General features: G+C 42.8%; 1 protein-coding gene across 2 annotated transcripts in view; it reads left to right on the top strand.

Annotated features, from left to right (window-relative positions):
• The window catches only part of zswim8 (zinc finger SWIM-type containing 8), a 65,399-nt gene that overhangs the window by 19,216 nt on the left and 26,910 nt on the right, over positions 1 to 19,273 (top strand). For both annotated transcript variants that reach the window (XM_008114260.3, XM_016994934.2), the window contains exons 3-11: positions 637 to 731; positions 2,326 to 2,498; positions 2,754 to 2,861; positions 11,155 to 11,236; positions 12,141 to 12,261; positions 14,102 to 14,303; positions 14,601 to 14,776; positions 15,736 to 16,732; positions 17,755 to 17,886. In XM_008114260.3, the coding sequence (XP_008112467.2) occupies positions 637 to 731; positions 2,326 to 2,498; positions 2,754 to 2,861; positions 11,155 to 11,236; positions 12,141 to 12,261; positions 14,102 to 14,303; positions 14,601 to 14,776; positions 15,736 to 16,732; positions 17,755 to 17,886 (2,086 nt within the window). The remainder of the gene's footprint in view (positions 1 to 636; positions 732 to 2,325; positions 2,499 to 2,753; positions 2,862 to 11,154; positions 11,237 to 12,140; positions 12,262 to 14,101; positions 14,304 to 14,600; positions 14,777 to 15,735; positions 16,733 to 17,754; positions 17,887 to 19,273) is intronic.

Genomic DNA, 19,273 nt, shown 5'->3' with positions numbered 1-19,273 from the left:
CATCACTGTCAGCTGTCCTCCTTAACCCGGGCGTTTCCTCATCACTTTCCTCGTCAGAGCTGGAACACCTCTGACTACGCCCAACAGCATCTCCAGCTGTGGATCCCGTCCCATCCCTCCAGCTAAACCATGGGTCTAATCCTGAAGGTCCCCATTCATCTTCTGTCCCATCATAGCCAGTGGCACCCACTTCCTCCCTTACCCGAGTCCAATCCATCTCATCCTCCTCTGAGCTAACCAGCCCCTCCTCCATTCTCTCCGTAAACCCTTCGAAAGACTCCTCGTCAGATGGTGCTGCAAATATGTCTCGCAGTCTTTTTCTCTCTCGCTCCTCGAGAGTATCTGACTCTCGAGGAGTCTTACGCCCACGTCTGTCAGTAACAGAGCCATGAGGCTCAATCATAACACCTGTCCCAGTAAGACATTATTTGCCTTCTAGTGGCTTGCTTCCCCTCTTGTATCTGTTATCCTTGCCCTGTCTTTCTCTTTATAAAACACCTATCTCTACAATCTTTGTACAAAAAGCACATGCTTGATTTAGATTGAAGTGCTCTGGGTTACTATTGAAGTAGAATGCATTGCTGCTTACAACCACAGAAGACCGCTTTGCTAACAGGAGCATTTTTCTTTTCCTAGGCTGTACTCCTGTTTGGCAAATGGCAGTGCAGATGAGTTCCAGAGGGGTGAGCAGCTCTTCCGAATGAGGGCTGTTAAGGACCCATTGCAGATAGGTATGAATTTATCATCTGACTATCTTGAATTCATTCTTATAAGACTTAAAATCATACCTCAAATATTAAAATATCTCTTGGAAGAGGGTTTAGGAGGAGAGGTTTCTGGGCACAGCTGTATTAGTTTGGCATGTTTGCTGTTTCAACTGCTTGCAGCTGTTCATTGCAAAATTCATTTGGAATTGCAGTGCTTGGGCAAAAGGCCTGAGTTGTGAATCCTTTGTCTGCATCTTTTTCACAGTGGTATAAAGGAGTGAATGCTCCAGAGCAGTGGTTCTCAACCTGTGGGTCCCCAGGTGTTTTGGCCTACAAGCTAGTTTACCAGCTTTTAGAATTTCTGGGAGTTGAAGGACAAAACATCTGGGGACCCACAGATTGAGAACCACTGCTCCAGAGTCTTTTCTTGGTTTGGCAGAGAACTGGAATCACTATAGGCATCAGTTGATGAATGGATCCAGAAAGGAAATCTATATCTAGAAAATTACCACAAGTAGTTCAGGATGTTTTATCCTTGTAATTATTTCTCTGTGCCACGGGACTGCTGCTGTCCATTCCTCTACCTCTTGCCTCCACCACTACTCATGGTCCAGCTGGAGGTGAGGCATGGTTCAGCGGGGTCCCTGGGAGCCGCTCCCCGCCTCCCGCAGCAGCCCTGTTCCGCTCCCAGAAGGCGAGGAAGGTGAGAGAACTGCTGGTGGGGAGGTTGAGTTGTTGTCTTCTTTCTGTCTTTCCTTTTGGCAACACCCAACCAAAATGAAAGAGGGATAGGCTCTTTTGGCGGCAAAGGGAGAAGTTCACCCTGGAAAGAATTGCGATAGCTGGGTCCCCTGCTTGGCCCATGCAGGGAGGGTTGGAATGTAGAAGAAGGGATGGAGGAGGAGGGAAGGAGCAGAGGAGAAGGAGGATGACACCCCCAGTGCCTCTTGGGACCTGGAAAATGAGGGTCCCTGTTTGTGGTAGAGGGGGGTATGCCCAGCATGCCCCGGGGCCAGAAGAAACAGCCCAAGGGGGCGGGGCGGGGCGGGGCGGGCCCACCTCTTCTAGACAGTCCTGTTGAAATGAGGTTATTTAGAAACTGGCTAAAGCTTGTGTTAAATCAGAATTCCTATGACTGGAATATAGCAACAAAGCAGGATTTGTCTTTCCTTTAATATTGAGATGGGATGCCCGGGGGGGGGGGGGGAGGGCAATGACTTTCCATAGTTTAGGTCAACTGTTGTTTAATGTTTCATGAAAACCAGTCCAGTGAATATGTATACAAATTTTAAATGTCTTCAGGACCGCATAAAGAACTATCAGTCAGAATGAATCTAATTTTAAACTTTAATGGGGACCTCCTAGTCAGAGTACATTTGCTGTTGAACATACCTTTTTTGCAAGGTTATTTTTTTCCTAAGTAGAAGTGATAGTTGGTATTTAAAAGCTTCTGTGGCCCACTAAAATACTGAAACAAGGAGGTTTTAGTAATTTAGATGGCGGTGTTGTAATTGGTCTCTTAATAATAGGCTTGAGTTGTGGTAGATCTCCTTTTATATCTGTGGAGAACTACAGATGCTTGCAAGCTGGACACTAACTGTTGATTGTTTTCCACCAGGTTTCCACCTGAGTGCTACAGTGGTGCCTCCCCAAATGGTGCCACCAAAAGGAGCGTACAACGTGGCAGTCATGTTTGACAGATGCAGGATCACCTCGTGTAGCTGCACTTGTGGAGCTGGGGCCAAATGGTGTGCCCATGTTGTAGCCCTCTGTCTCTTCCGGATACACAATGTAAGCCTTTAGTTGCATAAATAATCGTGGAGTCAAAGTATTTGATTCCCTATTCAGCCATGGAAACCCACTAGGTGATCTTAGGGGAGTCACATTCACTCAGGCTAAGAGGGGGAAGATTGCCAAATTCCCCCTGAATAAATCTTGTAAAGAAAACCAAATGATAAATTCGCCTAAGGGTTTCTGAAAGTTTGGAATGATTTAAAGGCACACAACAGCCTTAAACACTATTTCTGCCCTGTCATCTCTTTCTAGGCATCTGCAGTGTGTTTGAGAGCACCAGTCTCAGAATCCTTGTCTCGACTTCAGAGAGATCAGCTGCAAAAATTTGCACAGTACCTCATAAGTGAACTTCCCCAACAGGTAAGTGGAGACTCTACAAGAGACAATCTGAATGTGTGTTATGCCTGAATTGCCAATGTGTGAAATTTATATAATTCTCTTTCATAGTTAGTGTTTCTGGCTGCCTTAAAAATGAGATGTTTTTACTTTCCCATTTTATTTGGATATTGCTTTATAGCTTTGATCTCAAGCTTTAGTCATTCTTTAGTGGAATACTCAATTTATCTGTTGTTTAACAATTACAATAGAAAAAAAGAAAAAAAATGTTGAAGTTTCTACTTTATTATCTTTACCCTGCCTATAATTATGTATCCAGTGGAATAGAGACCGGGGGGGGGGGGGGGTAGCCTTTAAAATATATTTGAATTGGGACAGCTTGAATAAATGCAATAAAATATCCTTTCAGGCAGAAAAAACAAAACAAAAACAAAACTGCCACCAGAAGTACTGGGCCAGCAACAAAAGTACACCCCCCCCCCCAAAAAAAACCCAGACAGATGACTGATAAATGAAAGCATTTACTACCAATAGTGACCCACTAATATAAAACATACACTGCCAACTGTGGGGTTGTTATGGGAAAGAGAGTTGAATTTTTTACTCTTTTTAGATCTTGTAACAGAAATGCCCAAAGCTTTAAATTAATGGACATTTTAAAAAAAATTCAGTGTATAATGTATACCATCACAAATTGGGGCATCCACCCACAAGATTGTGATTTTGAATAGTATAATTAAGATCCTTTGGAAATATCAAAGCCCAGACCACACAACTACTCATTGCTATCCCCAGTTTTCTGCAATTTAGACTTTTCCAGTTTTGGAAAAAGCAAGACAGTAGATTTAATCTGAAGTTAATTTGTTGACTTCGTTGAAACTAATATTTTTATACAAACCTATTAGAAAGCTTGCCTTATCTTTCTCACTCTCTACAGTGTGAAGATGGGGGGGGGGGGGGAGAATATGTATGCCTTTTACAAATGCTGAGAACAAAATGACCTTTTTTAAAAGAAAGTAATATAATTATTGATGAAGATGTTTTTATTTTTGTTAACAAGTAATGCTTATTCATTACTTATATAGCATTGATTATTCAAGGCGAACTTGGTGGATTTGGGGCCATTTCTCTACTTCTGAAGTATATTTTTGTAAAATAAGAAGAAAATAATGAAAATCTTTTTCTAAAGTAAAAGGCATATGAATGTGTTACTTTAATAAACCAACATTCCAGCCTCTATCTAGAAGTTATATTCTGTATGATTGCATTTTAGTGTTGTGCTTTTAATTATTTTAAGCCATCTTGAGTTATGTTTACATATTTGAGAAGGCAGGATATATATATTTATAATAATTAAAATAAATATAAATTGAAAATATTGCGCAGATCAGTTCCATTGTAGATATTTTAGTTTCCAGCCTAGCAGCAATTCTGAACTGGCTGGGTTTGTTTTTTATATACAGTAAAAGCTGTGTAGTTTGGTAATTTCTCAGAATGTTATTTTTTAATCTTATCAATGAGATCTTTTTCATTTTATATGTGGAAACTGTTTTTGCTGAGAACTACAGTAGAGTCTCACTTATCCAACATAAACGGGCTGGCAGAACGTTGGATGTTATGATTGAGCCTCGTGGCTCTGTTTCTGATAGGCGTGGGCGTAAGACTCCTCGAGAGTCGGATACTCTCGAGGAGCGAGAGAGAAAAAGACTGCGAGACATATTTGCAGCACCCTCTGACGAAGAGTCTTTCGAAGGGTTCACGGAGAGAATGGAGGAAGGGCTGGTTAGCTCAGAGGAGGATGAGATGGATTGGACTCGGGTAAGGGAGGAATTGGGGGCCACTGGCCATGATGGGGCAGAAGATGAATGGGGACCTTCAGGATTAGACCCATGGCGTAGCTGGAGGGATGGGACGGGATCCACAGCTGGAGATGCTGTTGGGCGTAGTCAGAGGTGTTCCAGCTCTGACGAGGAAAGTGATGAGGAAACGCCCGGGTTAAGGAGGGCAGCTGACAGTGATGAAGATTTGTAACTGGCATAAAATGGGGCTTGGGAGCAATTGCAAATTGCGTTGGGCAAGGTAATCTGGGCAAACGCTTGGGATCCGTGTGTGTGTGGGACGCTTCCCTGAAGACTTGTGTGCTTTCCTGTGCTGAGACCTTGACCTTCCGTCGTCTTCTTGACGGACGCCATCTCCTGCTTTGAGAACTCGGACTGAACTGACCACGGCTTGTCTTCCCCCCTTCTTGGACTTGGAAAAACTACAAACGTCTGCTTCTGGCTTTGATCTACGGAACGGAACTGGTCTACTCTACTGCTAAAATCCCTGGCTGATTTGTTCGTGTTGGAATCCTGTCTGCTGTGTGTGTGGGAGCGACGCAAGTTACTCTAAACACAGTGTTGGCAGCAGAGAGGAATCTGCTGCCAATTAGTTGCATTCTTTGTATCTTTTGTTCCTTGGCTTTCGTTTTGTTTATACCCAGGCTGAAGAAAGCAGTTTGTTTTTACCCGGATTAAACTCCGGTTTAATCCGGTTTATCTTTTGAACATTTACTTTTGCCCCTTTTTGCTCCTAAAGGCAAAAACTGCCTGGCCCTTGTGTTTTACGGGCATTTTTGAGTTCTGTAATCTAATAAACTCTGTTACTTTGAATCTTGTGGCGTTCTGTCCTTGACAGATTGCCCGACGCCCATAAAAGGTTTATTGCAGCAATAAACCCGTCAGGAAGACGATGGATGAGTTAAGGGCCAAATTAGACCAATTGCAAACGGCTGTGACCGTTAGCCAAACAGCTCATGCCGTGAAAGGACATGTTTTGACTCCTGAACGCTTTGACGGAACCAGGTGCAAGTTGCCAACCTTTTTGGCACAAGTGGAGCTTTATTTTTCTCAGCTCAGTGTTCATGCTTATCCTACAGACACTAGCAAGGTGGCCTTTATTTTGAGTTTGTTGACCGGTCCCGCAGGACAATGGGCCACTAATTTAATTTTGGGAAATGACCCAGTCAAGGACAATTTGAATAATTTCAAAAAGTTGTTAACTGATACTTTTGGGGATCCTCTCCGCACGGAGAACGCTGGGTGGGCTCTGTATCGGTTGAAACAGGGAAAGGGGACTGTTTTGGATTACTTAAATAAGTTTAACCTGTATCGCCACCAGCTGGATTGGGGGGAAAATGCATTCATGCTTTTATTTACTGCCGGGTTAAGTGATATGCTCCAGGATGAATTAGCACGCTTGGAGCCGGCTGAAAGCTGGGACGCCTTAGTAGCTAAGGTGCTGCGTTTAGACGCAAGGTTCGAGGCTCGTAAACATTCAAAAGCAATGTGTGCGCCACCCATGCATGTAACCAGGGCACCTGTGGTGATGGGGGAAGAGCCCATGGAGCTTGGGGTCTTTAAAAAGCTGTCTACAGAGGAAAAGAGCCGTAGGAGGCAGCTGGGCTTGTGTTTGTACTGTGGGAATGCTGGGCATTTTGCCAAAAGTTGTAATGTGAAACCTTCCCAGCTTTCGGGAAAAGGCCAGCCCTAGTGCGACGTGAGTCCAACGCACTAGGGCTCCTCAAGCAGTCAACTGAGGGGAGGAAGCATGTTTTCGTACCCATTACATTATCTGTTGGGGGAAGGGAACTTGTTTCTACTTTGGCACTGCTGGACTCAGGAGCCACGGTCTCCTATATAGATATTGAGTTTGCTAAGAAGCATGGCATTCCTAGAGTGCGCAAGGCATGCGACGTGTGGGTGGAAGGAGCAGATGGGAGACTGCTGGAGACTGGGGTGGTTAACCAGGAAACCTCAGCAGTAACGTGGGAGGTGCAGGGAGTAACGGGAACGTTTGTGTGGGATATTACGAGCTTGCCTAGATATGATGTGATCCTGGGGATGGATTGGCTAGCTGTAGTAAACCCACAAGTAGATTGGGCAACACGTAAAGTGATCTTAAAGAGGCAGGATTGTTGCACTTTAAATGTTACTCATTCTGATATGGAGGGAGTGCCTGCTGAGTATGGGGAGTTCTCTGATGTATTTTGTAAAAGAGAAGCGGACAAATTACCACCGCACAGGCCATATGATTGCGCCATCAAGTTGGCAGAAGGTGCGAAACTGCCAGCAGGGAGGCTGTATGCCTTGACTGTACCGGAAAGGCAAGCTTTGCGGGAGTTTCTAGATGAAAATTTAGCCAAGGGGTTTATTCGCCCCTCTAGTTCTCCAACTGCGGCACCAGTATTCTTTGTAGCCAAAAAGACTGGGGAACTTAGGCTGGTCTGCGACTATCGGATCCTAAACAAATACACCATTCGGGATAGGTACCCGCTCCCTTTAATCTCGGAACTGTTATCAAGGGTGCAAGGGGCTAAGGTCTTTACCAAGCTTGACCTGCGGGGGGCCTATAACTTAATCCGTATACGGGAAGGGGATGAATGGAAGACGGCATTTAACACGTGTTTCGGATGCCACGAGTTCCGAGTCATGCCTTTTGGGCTTTGTAATGCTCCTGCGGTCTTCCAGAGGTTCATGAACGATGTGTTCAGGGACCTAATTGACCAATTTTTAGTGATTTATTTGGATGATATCTTGATTTTTTCTAAGGACGAGAAAGAACATCGTCAACATGTCAAGCAGGTTCTGCACCGACTGCGGGCTAATGGGCTTTTCGCCAAGGCTTCCAAGTGCGTCTTTCATGTGCCTGAAGTGGAGTTCCTAGGTCATGTAGTGTCAGGTAGGGAACTTAAAATGGACCCACATAAGGTTGACGCTGTCAACTCATGGCAGGAGCTGAGGACTAAGAAGGATGTACAAAGGTTCTTAGGTTTCGCTAATTACTACCGGGAGTTTATTCCGAATTTTGCAAAGCTCACGGTACCTTTGACGCAGCTTCTGCGCAAGAAACAGCCATTTGTGTGGGGGCGGGAAGCTCACGAGGCATTCCTACAACTTAAGTCTAGTTTTCAATCGGACAACATACTAACCCATCCTGATGTTGACAAACCGTTCGTGGTAGAAGCGGACGCTTCTAGCTACGCGTTGGGGGCTGTATTGTCTCAGAAAGATTCCTCAGGGACCTTGCGTCCCTGTGGATTTTACTCGCGGCAACTAACACCCTTCGAGCAGAACTATACCATATGGGAGAAGGAGTTGTTGGCGATTAAGGTGGCGTTTGAGGTGTGGCGGCACTGGCTTGAAGGGGCACGGCACCAGATCGTGGTCAGGTCTGATCATAAGAACTTAGAGCACTTGCAAACAGCAAAGAAGTTAAACCAGCGTCAAATCCGCTGGGCTTTGTTTTTCTCCAGGTTTAACTTCAAGGTGCAGTTCGTGGAGGGGAAGGCAAACTTGCGGGCCGATGCTTTATCCCGCAAGCCAGAATTTAAGACCAATGAGCAGGTTGTATGTCAGACCATCTTGCCTACTGCCTCGCTGTGTGTTGTAGATAATGAGCTCGGGTTACATGACCAGATCCTTGAGGCTCAGAAAGATGATGTGTGGACACAGGAGCAACTGATGCTGCTCTCAGCAGGTAACCGTACCATACTGCCGCATCTCCAAGATCAAGACGGGGTATTGGTGCGTAGGGGGCAGGTTTACGTACCAGTGGGGGCCCTCAGGTTGGAGGTGATTAGAGCCCACCATGACGAACCCATGGCTGGGCACTTTGGCAGGTTCAAGACCGTACAGCTTATCACCAGGAGCTACTGGTGGCCAAAGATGCGGCAAGACATTCTGCGCTTTTGTGACAGCTGCGCCGTTTGCCAGCAGAGTAAGACGCCTGTTGGGCGCCCTAGAGGATTGTTGTCGTCTCTACCTGTTCCGGAGAGGCCATGGCAAATCATTTCCATGGATTTTATTTCAGATTTGCCTAAGTCTGGGGGTTATACTTGTATTTGGGTGGTGGTGGATTTATTTAGTAAACTGGCTCATTTTATTCCTTGTTCAACCATTCCGGCGGCCCCTACGTTGGCCTTACTATTTACTAAGCACATCTATCGTTTGCACGGAGCACCCGAGGTGATTATTTCCGATAGGGCTCCGCAATTTGTGTCACGCTTTTGGAAACACTTCCATGAGTGCTTGGGGACTAAGTTAAACGTGTCGTCCGCCTTCCATCCGCAAACGGATGGACAGTCGGAACGGGTTAATGGGCTCTTAGAGCAGTATTTGCGTTGTTTTTGTTTAGATCAACCCACGGCTTGGGTGAAGTGGCTACCGGTGGCGGAGTTTGCTTACAACAATGCGGTACACACGTCTAGTCAGCATACGCCGTTTGAGCTTACTTATGGCTTTCACCCACGGGGAGGTGTGGCGCCGTCGACCAATGTGGTCTCTTCGGACCCTGTGTACCGCTCTACGGAAATGGCTGCATTGCATGATGTTGCCCGTCGCTTACTGTTGGAAGCTAAGGCAACGCAGAAGACTCAGGCTGACCGCCACAGGCAGGCAGGGGAGGAGTTGGAAGAAGGGGATTTGGTGTGGTTGTCTTCCAAACATATTAAACAGGCTGGGGGAAAGTTTGCGCCTCGGTATTTGGGTCCCTTTCCTATCGTTAAAAAGATTTCTTCTGTTGCGTTTCGTTTACGTTTACCGTCTAGTTTAAAGGTCCATCCAGTCTTTCATCGTTCGCTGTTGAAACTTGATACCTCTAGTCGTCGTGGTGCTATAGCGGAGGGTATCACTGCCACTTCTCCGCCATCGGGGGAGGAGGCCTTTGTGAGAGGGGATAGTGTTATGATTGAGCCTCGTGGCTCTGTTTCTGATAGGCGTGGGCGTAAGACTCCTCGAGAGTCGGATACTCTCGAGGAGCGAGAGAGAAAAAGACTGCGAGACATATTTGCAGCACCCTCTGACGAAGAGTCTTTCGAAGGGTTCACGGAGAGAATGGAGGAAGGGCTGGTTAGCTCAGAGGAGGATGAGATGGATTGGACTCGGGTAAGGGAGGAATTGGGGGCCACTGGCCATGATGGGGCAGAAGATGAATGGGGACCTTCAGGATTAGACCCATGGCGTAGCTGGAGGGATGGGACGGGATCCACAGCTGGAGATGCTGTTGGGCGTAGTCAGAGGTGTTCCAGCTCTGACGAGGAAAGTGATGAGGAAACGCCCGGGTTAAGGAGGGCAGCTGACAGTGATGAAGATTTGTAACTGGCATAAAATGGGGCTTGGGAGCAATTGCAAATTGCGTTGGGCAAGGTAATCTGGGCAAACGCTTGGGATCCGTGTGTGTGTGGGACGCTTCCCTGAAGACTTGTGTGCTTTCCTGTGCTGAGACCTTGACCTTCCGTCGTCTTCTTGACGGACGCCATCTCCTGCTTTGAGAACTCGGACTGAACTGACCACGGCTTGTCTTCCCCCCTTCTTGGACTTGGAAAAACTACAAACGTCTGCTTCTGGCTTTGATCTACGGAACGGAACTGGTCTACTCTACTGCTAAAATCCCTGGCTGATTTGTTCGTGTTGGAATCCTGTCTGCTGTGTGTGTGGGAGCGACGCAAGTTACTCTAAACACAGTGTTGGCAGCAGAGAGGAATCTGCTGCCAATTAGTTGCATTCTTTGTATCTTTTGTTCCTTGGCTTTCGTTTTGTTTATACCCAGGCTGAAGAAAGCAGTTTGTTTTTACCCGGATTAAACTCCGGTTTAATCCGGTTTATCTTTTGAACATTTACTTTTGCCCCTTTTTGCTCCTAAAGGCAAAAACTGCCTGGCCCTTGTGTTTTACGGGCATTTTTGAGTTCTGTAATCTAATAAACTCTGTTACTTTGAATCTTGTGGCGTTCTGTCCTTGACATTGGATAAGCGAATATGTTGGCTAATAAGGAAGGATTAAGGAAAAGCCTATTAAACATCAAAATAGGTTATGATTTTACAAATTAGGCAGCAAAACATCATGTTATACAACAAATTTGACAGAAAAAGTAGTTCATTACATATTAATGCTATGTAGTAATTACTGCATTGACAAATTTAGCACCAAAATATCACGATGCATTGAAAACATTGACTACAAAAATGCGTTGGATAATCCAGAGCGTTGGATAAGTGAGACTACTGTACGACTCTTAACTTTTCTAAAATTAACAAAGACATCAAATTATACTAATTGTATGAATGATATAACAAGTACTGTTTGTGGACTGTTTGTTAACATATTTAGTTGGGCGACAAGTAGTATGCATTATTTCTAGGGAAATAGGTGAAGTGGCAATATTAAACTTGACTCTAATAATTTCATTTGGTTGTTAATTTAAATCTTTGAAAGGTAGTTTTGTTTCTTTGGGGTTAACTTTGTTATTAAATCAACATTAAATTTCTTCTTCATATTTAGATACTTCCTACTGCTCAGCGCCTATTGGATGAACTACTGTCTTCCCAATCTACTGCTATCAACACTGTGTGTGGGGCACCAGGTAACCTTAATGGACTTCTAAATTTTAATCTATGAGTCTTTTTGGAAGAAAAGCAGACTATAAATAAAATAAAAGAAAAGAAATTAATAAATAAGTAGCATGCTTACTTACTTAGGAGATCCCTCATAGCCTGAGGATGATGGCCCTCCAAGTGTAGTGTCTTGGTGGTGGATGCGTAGGTGGCTGTGGAGACCTATTCTTGACCTGCATGTTCTTCCACAGTGAGGACATCGGTTTCCAGATGGAAGGTGGTCCTAGTCAGGGTTGGCTTGACATGCCTTCCTCTTGGCACATTTCCCCCTTAAGCCCTCCATTTGTGCCTCTTCGAAATCTGCAACACTGCTGGTCACAGCTGACCTCCAATTAGAGCGCTCAAGGGCCAGGGCTTCCCAGTTCTTGGTGTCTATGCCACAGTTTTTAACATTGGCTTTAAGCCCATCTTTAAGTCTCTTTTCCTGTCCACCAATATTACATTTCTCATTCTTGAGTTGGGAGTATAGCAACTGCTTTGGGAGACGGTGATCGGGCATTTGGACAACGTGGCCAGTCCAGCGGAGTTGATGGCGTAGGAGCATCACATTGCTTCAAGTAGCGTTTGAATATCGAAATATTATTTGGTTTTGAAGTATATTTTTGTAAAATATGGTGCCAGGCACCATAACATTAAGCACAAGCAGTACAAACTGTTGTTGGCTTGTAAGTGATGAGAGAAGCATTATTGAGAGTTTCCTCAATTCACTGTGTTGTACCAGTGGTAAAAGACTACAATATATTCAGACTTAAGATATTTAGGACAAAAGCTTCCTTTCTAGAATAGAAACAAGACTCACTGTTTTTCCTGCAACTCTGAGAAATGAGAAAGAAAGTTTTGCACTCCAAAAATGTATGTGTTTCTTTCCTTAAGATCCCACTGCTGGTCCCTCTGCTTCAGATCAAAGCACCTGGTACTTGGATGAATCTACATTAAGTGACAACATAAAGAAAACCCTCCACAAATTTTGTGGTCCTTCTCCTGTTGTCTTTAGGTAAACTTTCTTCTTCTTCTATTGTGGGTGATCCACCACAGTTCGATATCCCAAGCATGTGAGAAAATTGGATCAAATTCAATTTGCTAAGCTCCACTCACACAATGGTATGTTATATAAGTGCATTTTCCAGGGAGGAAGTGACACTGTGGGAAGTAGTGGCATAAAAGAGAAAGGGGCAAAACCTAATAGATTTTTTAAAAGTAGAGATAAGTGAAATAGATAAAAAGATAAATATGTTTATTCAATATGGGAAATAAATATGTCTTATTGTAATATAAACATCCTTACTGTTAAGAAAAAAATCTTCTGCAAACACACTGAAGTAAATAATTGTTCTTAATTAATGCTGGCCAACACACACTTTGGTGCCTCAAGTCTTAGACATGTTTCTCAGGATACTTGACTGGATGATTCCAAAAATGGCACTGATTTCCCCCTATTTGTTCTTGTTTTTGAGATACAGAACATATGTCATCTGCTCATTCATAGAAAATCATGATAATCTTACCTAAAAAACTAGAGCTGATGCAATCTGTCCAATACAATTTTCCGAATCGATGCCCCAAATAACCTCAAGAACAAGCCTAAAAACCAAAACACCAAGAAAAAAATGTTTGGTTGGACTGTATTATTTCAACATTTTTCCCAATTCACTCAAGAATATTTAAAAATTAATTAAAATTAATTATGGATTAAATTTATTTCATTATAGACCTATTTTAAATCAACTTTGAAAACTATTAACTTTAACCATGCTTACTGCAGTTTAAAAGCATAAGTCCAGCAAGTAGCAGCAGCTGTTATAAAAGTGTCTATAATTAGAATATCACAGAGTTAGGAAGATGTGATCTCACTGTGTTGTATGGAATCTGCAGTAGGATGTTTCAGAGGACTCCAGAAGATCAAGTAGGTAGATGTTACCATATTGCCCTCAGGTGGCTGAGATTCTCTGTCTTGCCTGGATTAAAACTGTGGTCTTACCACCAGTGAAATTTCTAGCCCTCGGCTTTCTTTCTCTTTTTAAAATCTTTATTTTGAGACTGAGGAGAAGGGCTAGGAGGTTTTACTCACTTTTCATTGCAGGAAAATTGTGACCAGGGAAAGGGGAATAATCTTGGATAAGGACACCTTGCTCACCTTGACTAGACTTTTCCTGTGAAGCATAATTTATTTTGTATATTCTAGAATGCACTATTATTTCCCTTTGAGAAATGCGAGCCTGGCTAATGTTCCATATGAATTGACTGTACACTTTAGAATATTTCTGAAAATCGTATGCAATGAATCTTGGGAAACAAGGTACAAAGAGTTCCTTCAAGGTTAGTTTTCAGGCCAGTGGCTTAATTGAACCAAAGCTCTTAAGTTTAAGCTCATTTCTTAGGTCAGGGTTCATTTATAATAAGAAAAGCTTGAGGTATATATAAAACAAGAGGAATATACTTTTAGTTAATATCGGTAGATAAGAATCTTAATATAACACTAGCATTTTTTAACCCTGAAGGGCTCTTTATAACTATAGTCTGAGCAACTAGAATCACAAGCTAATTTACTTAAACTTATATTATATTTTGATGTTTGTCTTAGCAGTTCAACTACAAAAAGTATTTTCTCATCAGTACAAATGTGTATGATGATGATGATATATTGGACTTGAAAGAACTGAGTTGTTTATGTATGTAACCAACCATACATTTTGGAGATGGTGTTAATCCTAATTTTTTTCATTTGCAAAAACGTGCTATTTTTTTCTTAGTAGCATAGGGAGTAACAGTAGATGTTATTCAGTGTTACCTTGACAGTGTTCCACCTATTTTCTGCCCCATTTCACATTCCACAGTGATGTCAACTCTATGTATCTCTCCTCCACGGAGCCTCCAGCTGCTGCTGAATGGGCTTGTCTCTTGCGTCCCCTAAGAGGGAGAGAACCAGAGGGCATCTGGAACTTGCTTTCTATTGTTCGGGAGATGTTCAAGAGGCGGGACACCAATGCAGCCCCTCTTCTGGAGATCCTAACAGACCAGTGTTTGACGTATGAACAGGTGCTATTTTATTTTTATTTAAATCTGTCTAACTCAACATTCTTAAGGTAGTGTATAAAAATGACTGTTCTGTTCTATTTGGTGGGATCAGTAGTGGGGAATGAGAGTTGTGAAAGAAGACCGGGAGCTGCTAAGAAATCTGGTAATAAATGTCTTTGCCTACATGACAATAACCGAAAAGTAGTGTGGTAGGTTCATTAGATTAGAGATTTATTAATCAAAGTAAGATGCATCTGTCATTGCATGTTCAGAAAGGAAAACTCAGACATCTGATGTGTCATCTTACTCTCTTTACAGATAACTGGCTGGTGGTATAGTGTAAGGACATCTGCATCCCATAGCAGTGCAAGTGGGCATACTGGCCGTAGCAATGGCCAATCGGAAGTAGCTGCTCATGCTTGTGCAAGTATGTGTGATGAGATGGTGGTTCTTTGGAGGCTTGCTGTCTTGGATCCAACCATCAGTCCTCATCGGTAGGGTCAGATTTATTGTATTTATTTTATTTACAGTATTTATTTATATTCCGCCCTTCTCACCCCGAAGGGGACTCAGGGTGGATCACATTACACATATAAGGCAAACATTCAGTGCCTTGACATATAACAAAGACAAAGACAAACGCAGGCTCCGAGCTGGCCTCGAACTCATGACCTCTTGGTCAGAGTGATTGGTCTCAGCTGGCTGCTCACCAGCTTGCGCCACAGCCCGGGCGCAAGCTGGTAATTTATTAAGCACCAGATAATGCTTAATAAACCTATATATTTTCAATTTTGACAATAATCCATTAATTGTTATTTACCATTTTAATTGTAAGTATTGATGTCTTATATCTTTGTTTAAGGTTGTTGCTCATTCCAGATATGAATAAAGATGCCACCCAAAGTCATTTGCTATGATTATATTGTATCCTGAGCTCTCATAGACTTCTATTTCAGAACTTTTTGTCTGTCAAAAACATAGTTAATGTGGATATTTAGTTTGAGTTTACCAGTTAGAGAAAGGTTATGACTCTTTGCCTCTATGATTCTAATTAAAAGAACAGTCTCACTCAAGAGACTTCTGTACCAGAGTAACAGAGGGCCAGTATGCTATCATTCACAACCCTTGATATCTTATGTTAGCTGCATAAGATTGCACACATACTGCTAGCTTCTTCTATTAAAGGATCTCAAGTAGCAGAGCTAAGAAAGGCATCTGAGGCCTTGGAGAGTTGCTTCCAGGCCCAGTGCATGACATCTTATCTTCAAACTGGTTTCAATGGAATAAAACATTAAATAATTTTTCAATTGTCACCAGAGCTCAGCAGTAAAGAAAATACATGGGAATGTATGAGATTAATCAAATCCTGATAGAGAGCAGACAGTGAATAAGCTTTCTTTGCCTTTGTTGCTCATGTATTCTTTCATATATGTCTTCTTTTTCATGATGCAAGGCGAAGGGACTTGTGCACGCAACTAAGACAGTGGCAGTTGAAGGTAATAGACAATGTCAAAAGGGGACAGCATAAAAAATCCCTTGAGAAACTGTTCTATGGTTTCAAGCCAGCTGTGGAAGCTTGCTACTTCAACTGGGAGGAGGCCTATCCCATTCCAGGCATCACCTATAGTAGTGCAGACAAGAAGAACTCCTTTTGTTGGGTGAAAGCCATCCAGCAGAGGAACTGCCGGCCACAGTGTTCTGAACTCTGTGATGCGGGAAGATCTCATGGGACAGATGCTGCAGGTATGTGCTTGCAGCTTGGGGAGAGGTCCCGCCTTGCCTCCCAGGAGCCAGCTGTACGCCCCAAAGAACTCATTGGGAAGCGGAAAATTGTGTCTGAAGGCCCACAGCGGGTTCTGAGACGACTTTCAGCAGAAGGTGATAAAGCTACATACAAAACAGCAGTGAACAAGGGCAAGCTTCCAGTGGGAAAGAACTTGGCCAGCAAACACAGTGGGAAGCGTCGCATGAGCAGCGAGGACAGCTCTCTGGAGCCAGACTTGGCTGAATTGACTTTAGACGACAGTAGCTTGGCTCTCGGGGCAGAGGCTAGTAATACATTCAGTTTCCCAGATAGCCCCTTGAACAGAAGCTACAGAGATACTTATGAAGATGATGGTGGAGTGTATTTTTCTGAGGCAGCTGAGCCCACCCTCAGGAGCAGTCCTTCCACAAAGAAAAACCCCAAGGACTCAGTTGGAGAAGTGTGCAGCGGAGATGATGATGTCCCTTGCCCAGATGAGAGTACTGGTGGGGTATGTTTAAAGCCAAAAGAAGTTGGGGAGAATGGAGCGGCTGGAGGAGAAGAGGAGGAAGATGACTATCAAGTGTATTATCTGAATCCCCAGGAAGTGACTAAGGAAGAAGATGAGAAGGCTGAGGGAGGGACAGAAGAGGAACAAGACATGTTTGCTGGGATCAAGCCCTTGGAGCAGGAAAACCGCATGGAGGTAAGGGCAATGCATATGAATTGAATGAATACCTGTGGCCCTCTGCATGATGGTTCACTGAAGCTCCTGCCTTCCCTTAACAATGACCAGGGTCTAATGGGCTTTAGGCTCCAGTAGCATTTAGAGGGCCACAGGTTCTCCACCTGTGATATAAGCCATCTGTAAAAGTCTGTATATTAGTATTATATATTTGTGGCTCTAGGAAATGTGTGTGCCTTTGATGGACTGCTTACCCGATGGGATAATTACTGAAAAGGGAAAAGCAAATAATTGTTTTTGTTCACATTTCATTATCTTGCCATTTTCCCCTCAAGATTTATTTGTCTTAGAAAAAAGGAATAGGTTGTGTTCCAACTACCATCTTATCTAAAAAACAAAGCTTTTGAGTCTATGGGTGTTATTTCAGTATTGTTTCCCAAAATTTTGTAAAATAGGCTAATGTTATAAGAACATTACCAGTACAAACTATGAGCTTCAGTAGGGTTTGTACATAGAAGGCTTCTTTATTTAAACATGAATCATAGAACAGGACTTAGAAAGGCTTCTGCCTCATAACATGGAAAAAAACAACAGGAAGACTACTATAGGCAGTACTGGGCTAAGTAGGCCAGTGGTCTCTATTGAGAGAGAGCTTTGTATGTTATCCCTATATTACAGTTTATCCCTATATTGCAGAATTATGGCAAAACTAAATCTGCCTAATGAGGTTGTTGCTGAAGTGGAATTTAAAGTTGAAAACTTGTGGCTCATGTTCTTAGCCACTGTGCTGAACAGTCCTCTGTATTTGTCTCATGGCCTATATTGGGGACTTTTGGTGCTGCCTTTGGGCAGAAGTTCTCCCTCCTTTATTCCTTCAGATGTGTTAGTAAGACTGTAATCCTCTACAGTGCTGGAAGAAGTAAAGTTGTTTAAAATACATGCTGACTAATCCTGTCCAAGGCAGTTTACTGATCACCGTCCACTTAAACTCACTATTGATCAGGCTGAAGGAAATCAGATTTATTGCAACTCTTCATTTACAGATCCTCTTTGCCTGTGCAGAAGCTCTTTATGCTCATGGTTATAGCAATGAAGCATGTTGCCTCACAGTTGAGCTTGCAAAGGACTTGTTGGCCAATCCTCCTGATCTCAAGGTGGAGCAGCCCCAAACCAAGGTACAGATTTCCTTTGGAAGTTTTTTTTTTTAATAGAAGAGCATGTGTCGTTTAATAGATTTAAAAAGTTATTTGCCCTGTGATGGGTTTTGCTGGGAATAAACAAGGATAGTTTGATTGGACTCTATGGACATGTGTGAATATATTCATGAATTCATGAATATTCACCTGTCTTTTGTGCTCTGCTTCTTTGCTCTCTTGCTTTCACTCATAAACACAATCCACTAAAATCTGGATTTGCTGTGGAGCCCTCGGTGGCGCAGTGGGTTAAACCCTTGTGCTGGCAGAACTGCTGACTGACAGGTCACTGGTTCGAATCCGGTGAGAGCGGGTGAGCGCTCTCTGTCAATTCCAGCTCCCCATGCGGGGACATGAGAGAAGCTTCCCACAGGATGGTAAACATCAAAACATCTGAGCACAAGGATGGTAAAATATCAAAATATCTGGGCATCCTCTGGACAATGTCCTTGCAGAGGGCCAATTCTCACACCAGAAGCAACTTGCAGTTTCTTAAGTCGCTCCTGACACAAAGAAAAAAAACACCTGGATTCTCTGACCTGTACACATTACATTAGTATGCGGGCATTGGAATAGTTTGTCTAAATGATACAGTTGATGAAATTTTGTCAGGTTTGTTGTTTAGAAGACATTGGAAATTTTGTTAGATTTGATGTTTGTAAGACTATTTCTATATTCATGATAGCTAGACATTTGTTTATAGCAAAGATGAATTCTTATGATTCTGTATTCTCCACTCAAACACATAATCTACATGAGATGTACATTACCCTAAATTCAGAATAATCATTCTCTTTATGATTGTCATAGTGGAATGCTTGTTCTGTGCAAAAGAATCTTTGTTAAAAGAGAAAGTAGTGAAAAGATAGCAAAAAGGATAGGGAGAAGACAGAAATTATGAATTAATACTTTTCAATACAGGATAAGATGCTTGTGCTCTGCCATATTTATAAAAAGGTTCCAAGACCAATTGACAAATCTATAAATAACCAGTTAACTCAGTTATGATATTACTGATCTCCTGGCATTATTTTCCAAAAAGCTTGTCTAGTCTTTTACATTTGATTTTGAAAGTATCACATTTGATACCTAAAGCCTTGAGACTACAGGCCAGTGCAGGTTTACTCTTAACAGCATTCATTCTGATCAACAATTTTGCTTTAGCACAAAGGTGTTTGTTGATATAACACAAGGGAAAAAAAACCAAAAATCAATAAAATAGTAGTAAGAGGGAGTATAATGGCCCTCTTTGCTGCACAGGAGTGCGGAGTGTATCTAGGGTCATAACATATTCTATTGGATTGGATATATATTCTTTAAAAGAAAGCTGCTGGGCTATTTTGACTATATTCCATTTAAGTCATTGGAT

This window comes from Anolis carolinensis, chromosome 3 (genome assembly GCF_035594765.1).
Source record: "Anolis carolinensis isolate JA03-04 chromosome 3, rAnoCar3.1.pri, whole genome shotgun sequence".
Classification (NCBI taxonomy): Eukaryota; Metazoa; Chordata; class Lepidosauria; order Squamata; family Dactyloidae; genus Anolis; species Anolis carolinensis.
Note: the sequence above shows the minus strand (reverse complement) of the source record. Positions and strands in the feature narration are given on the sequence as shown.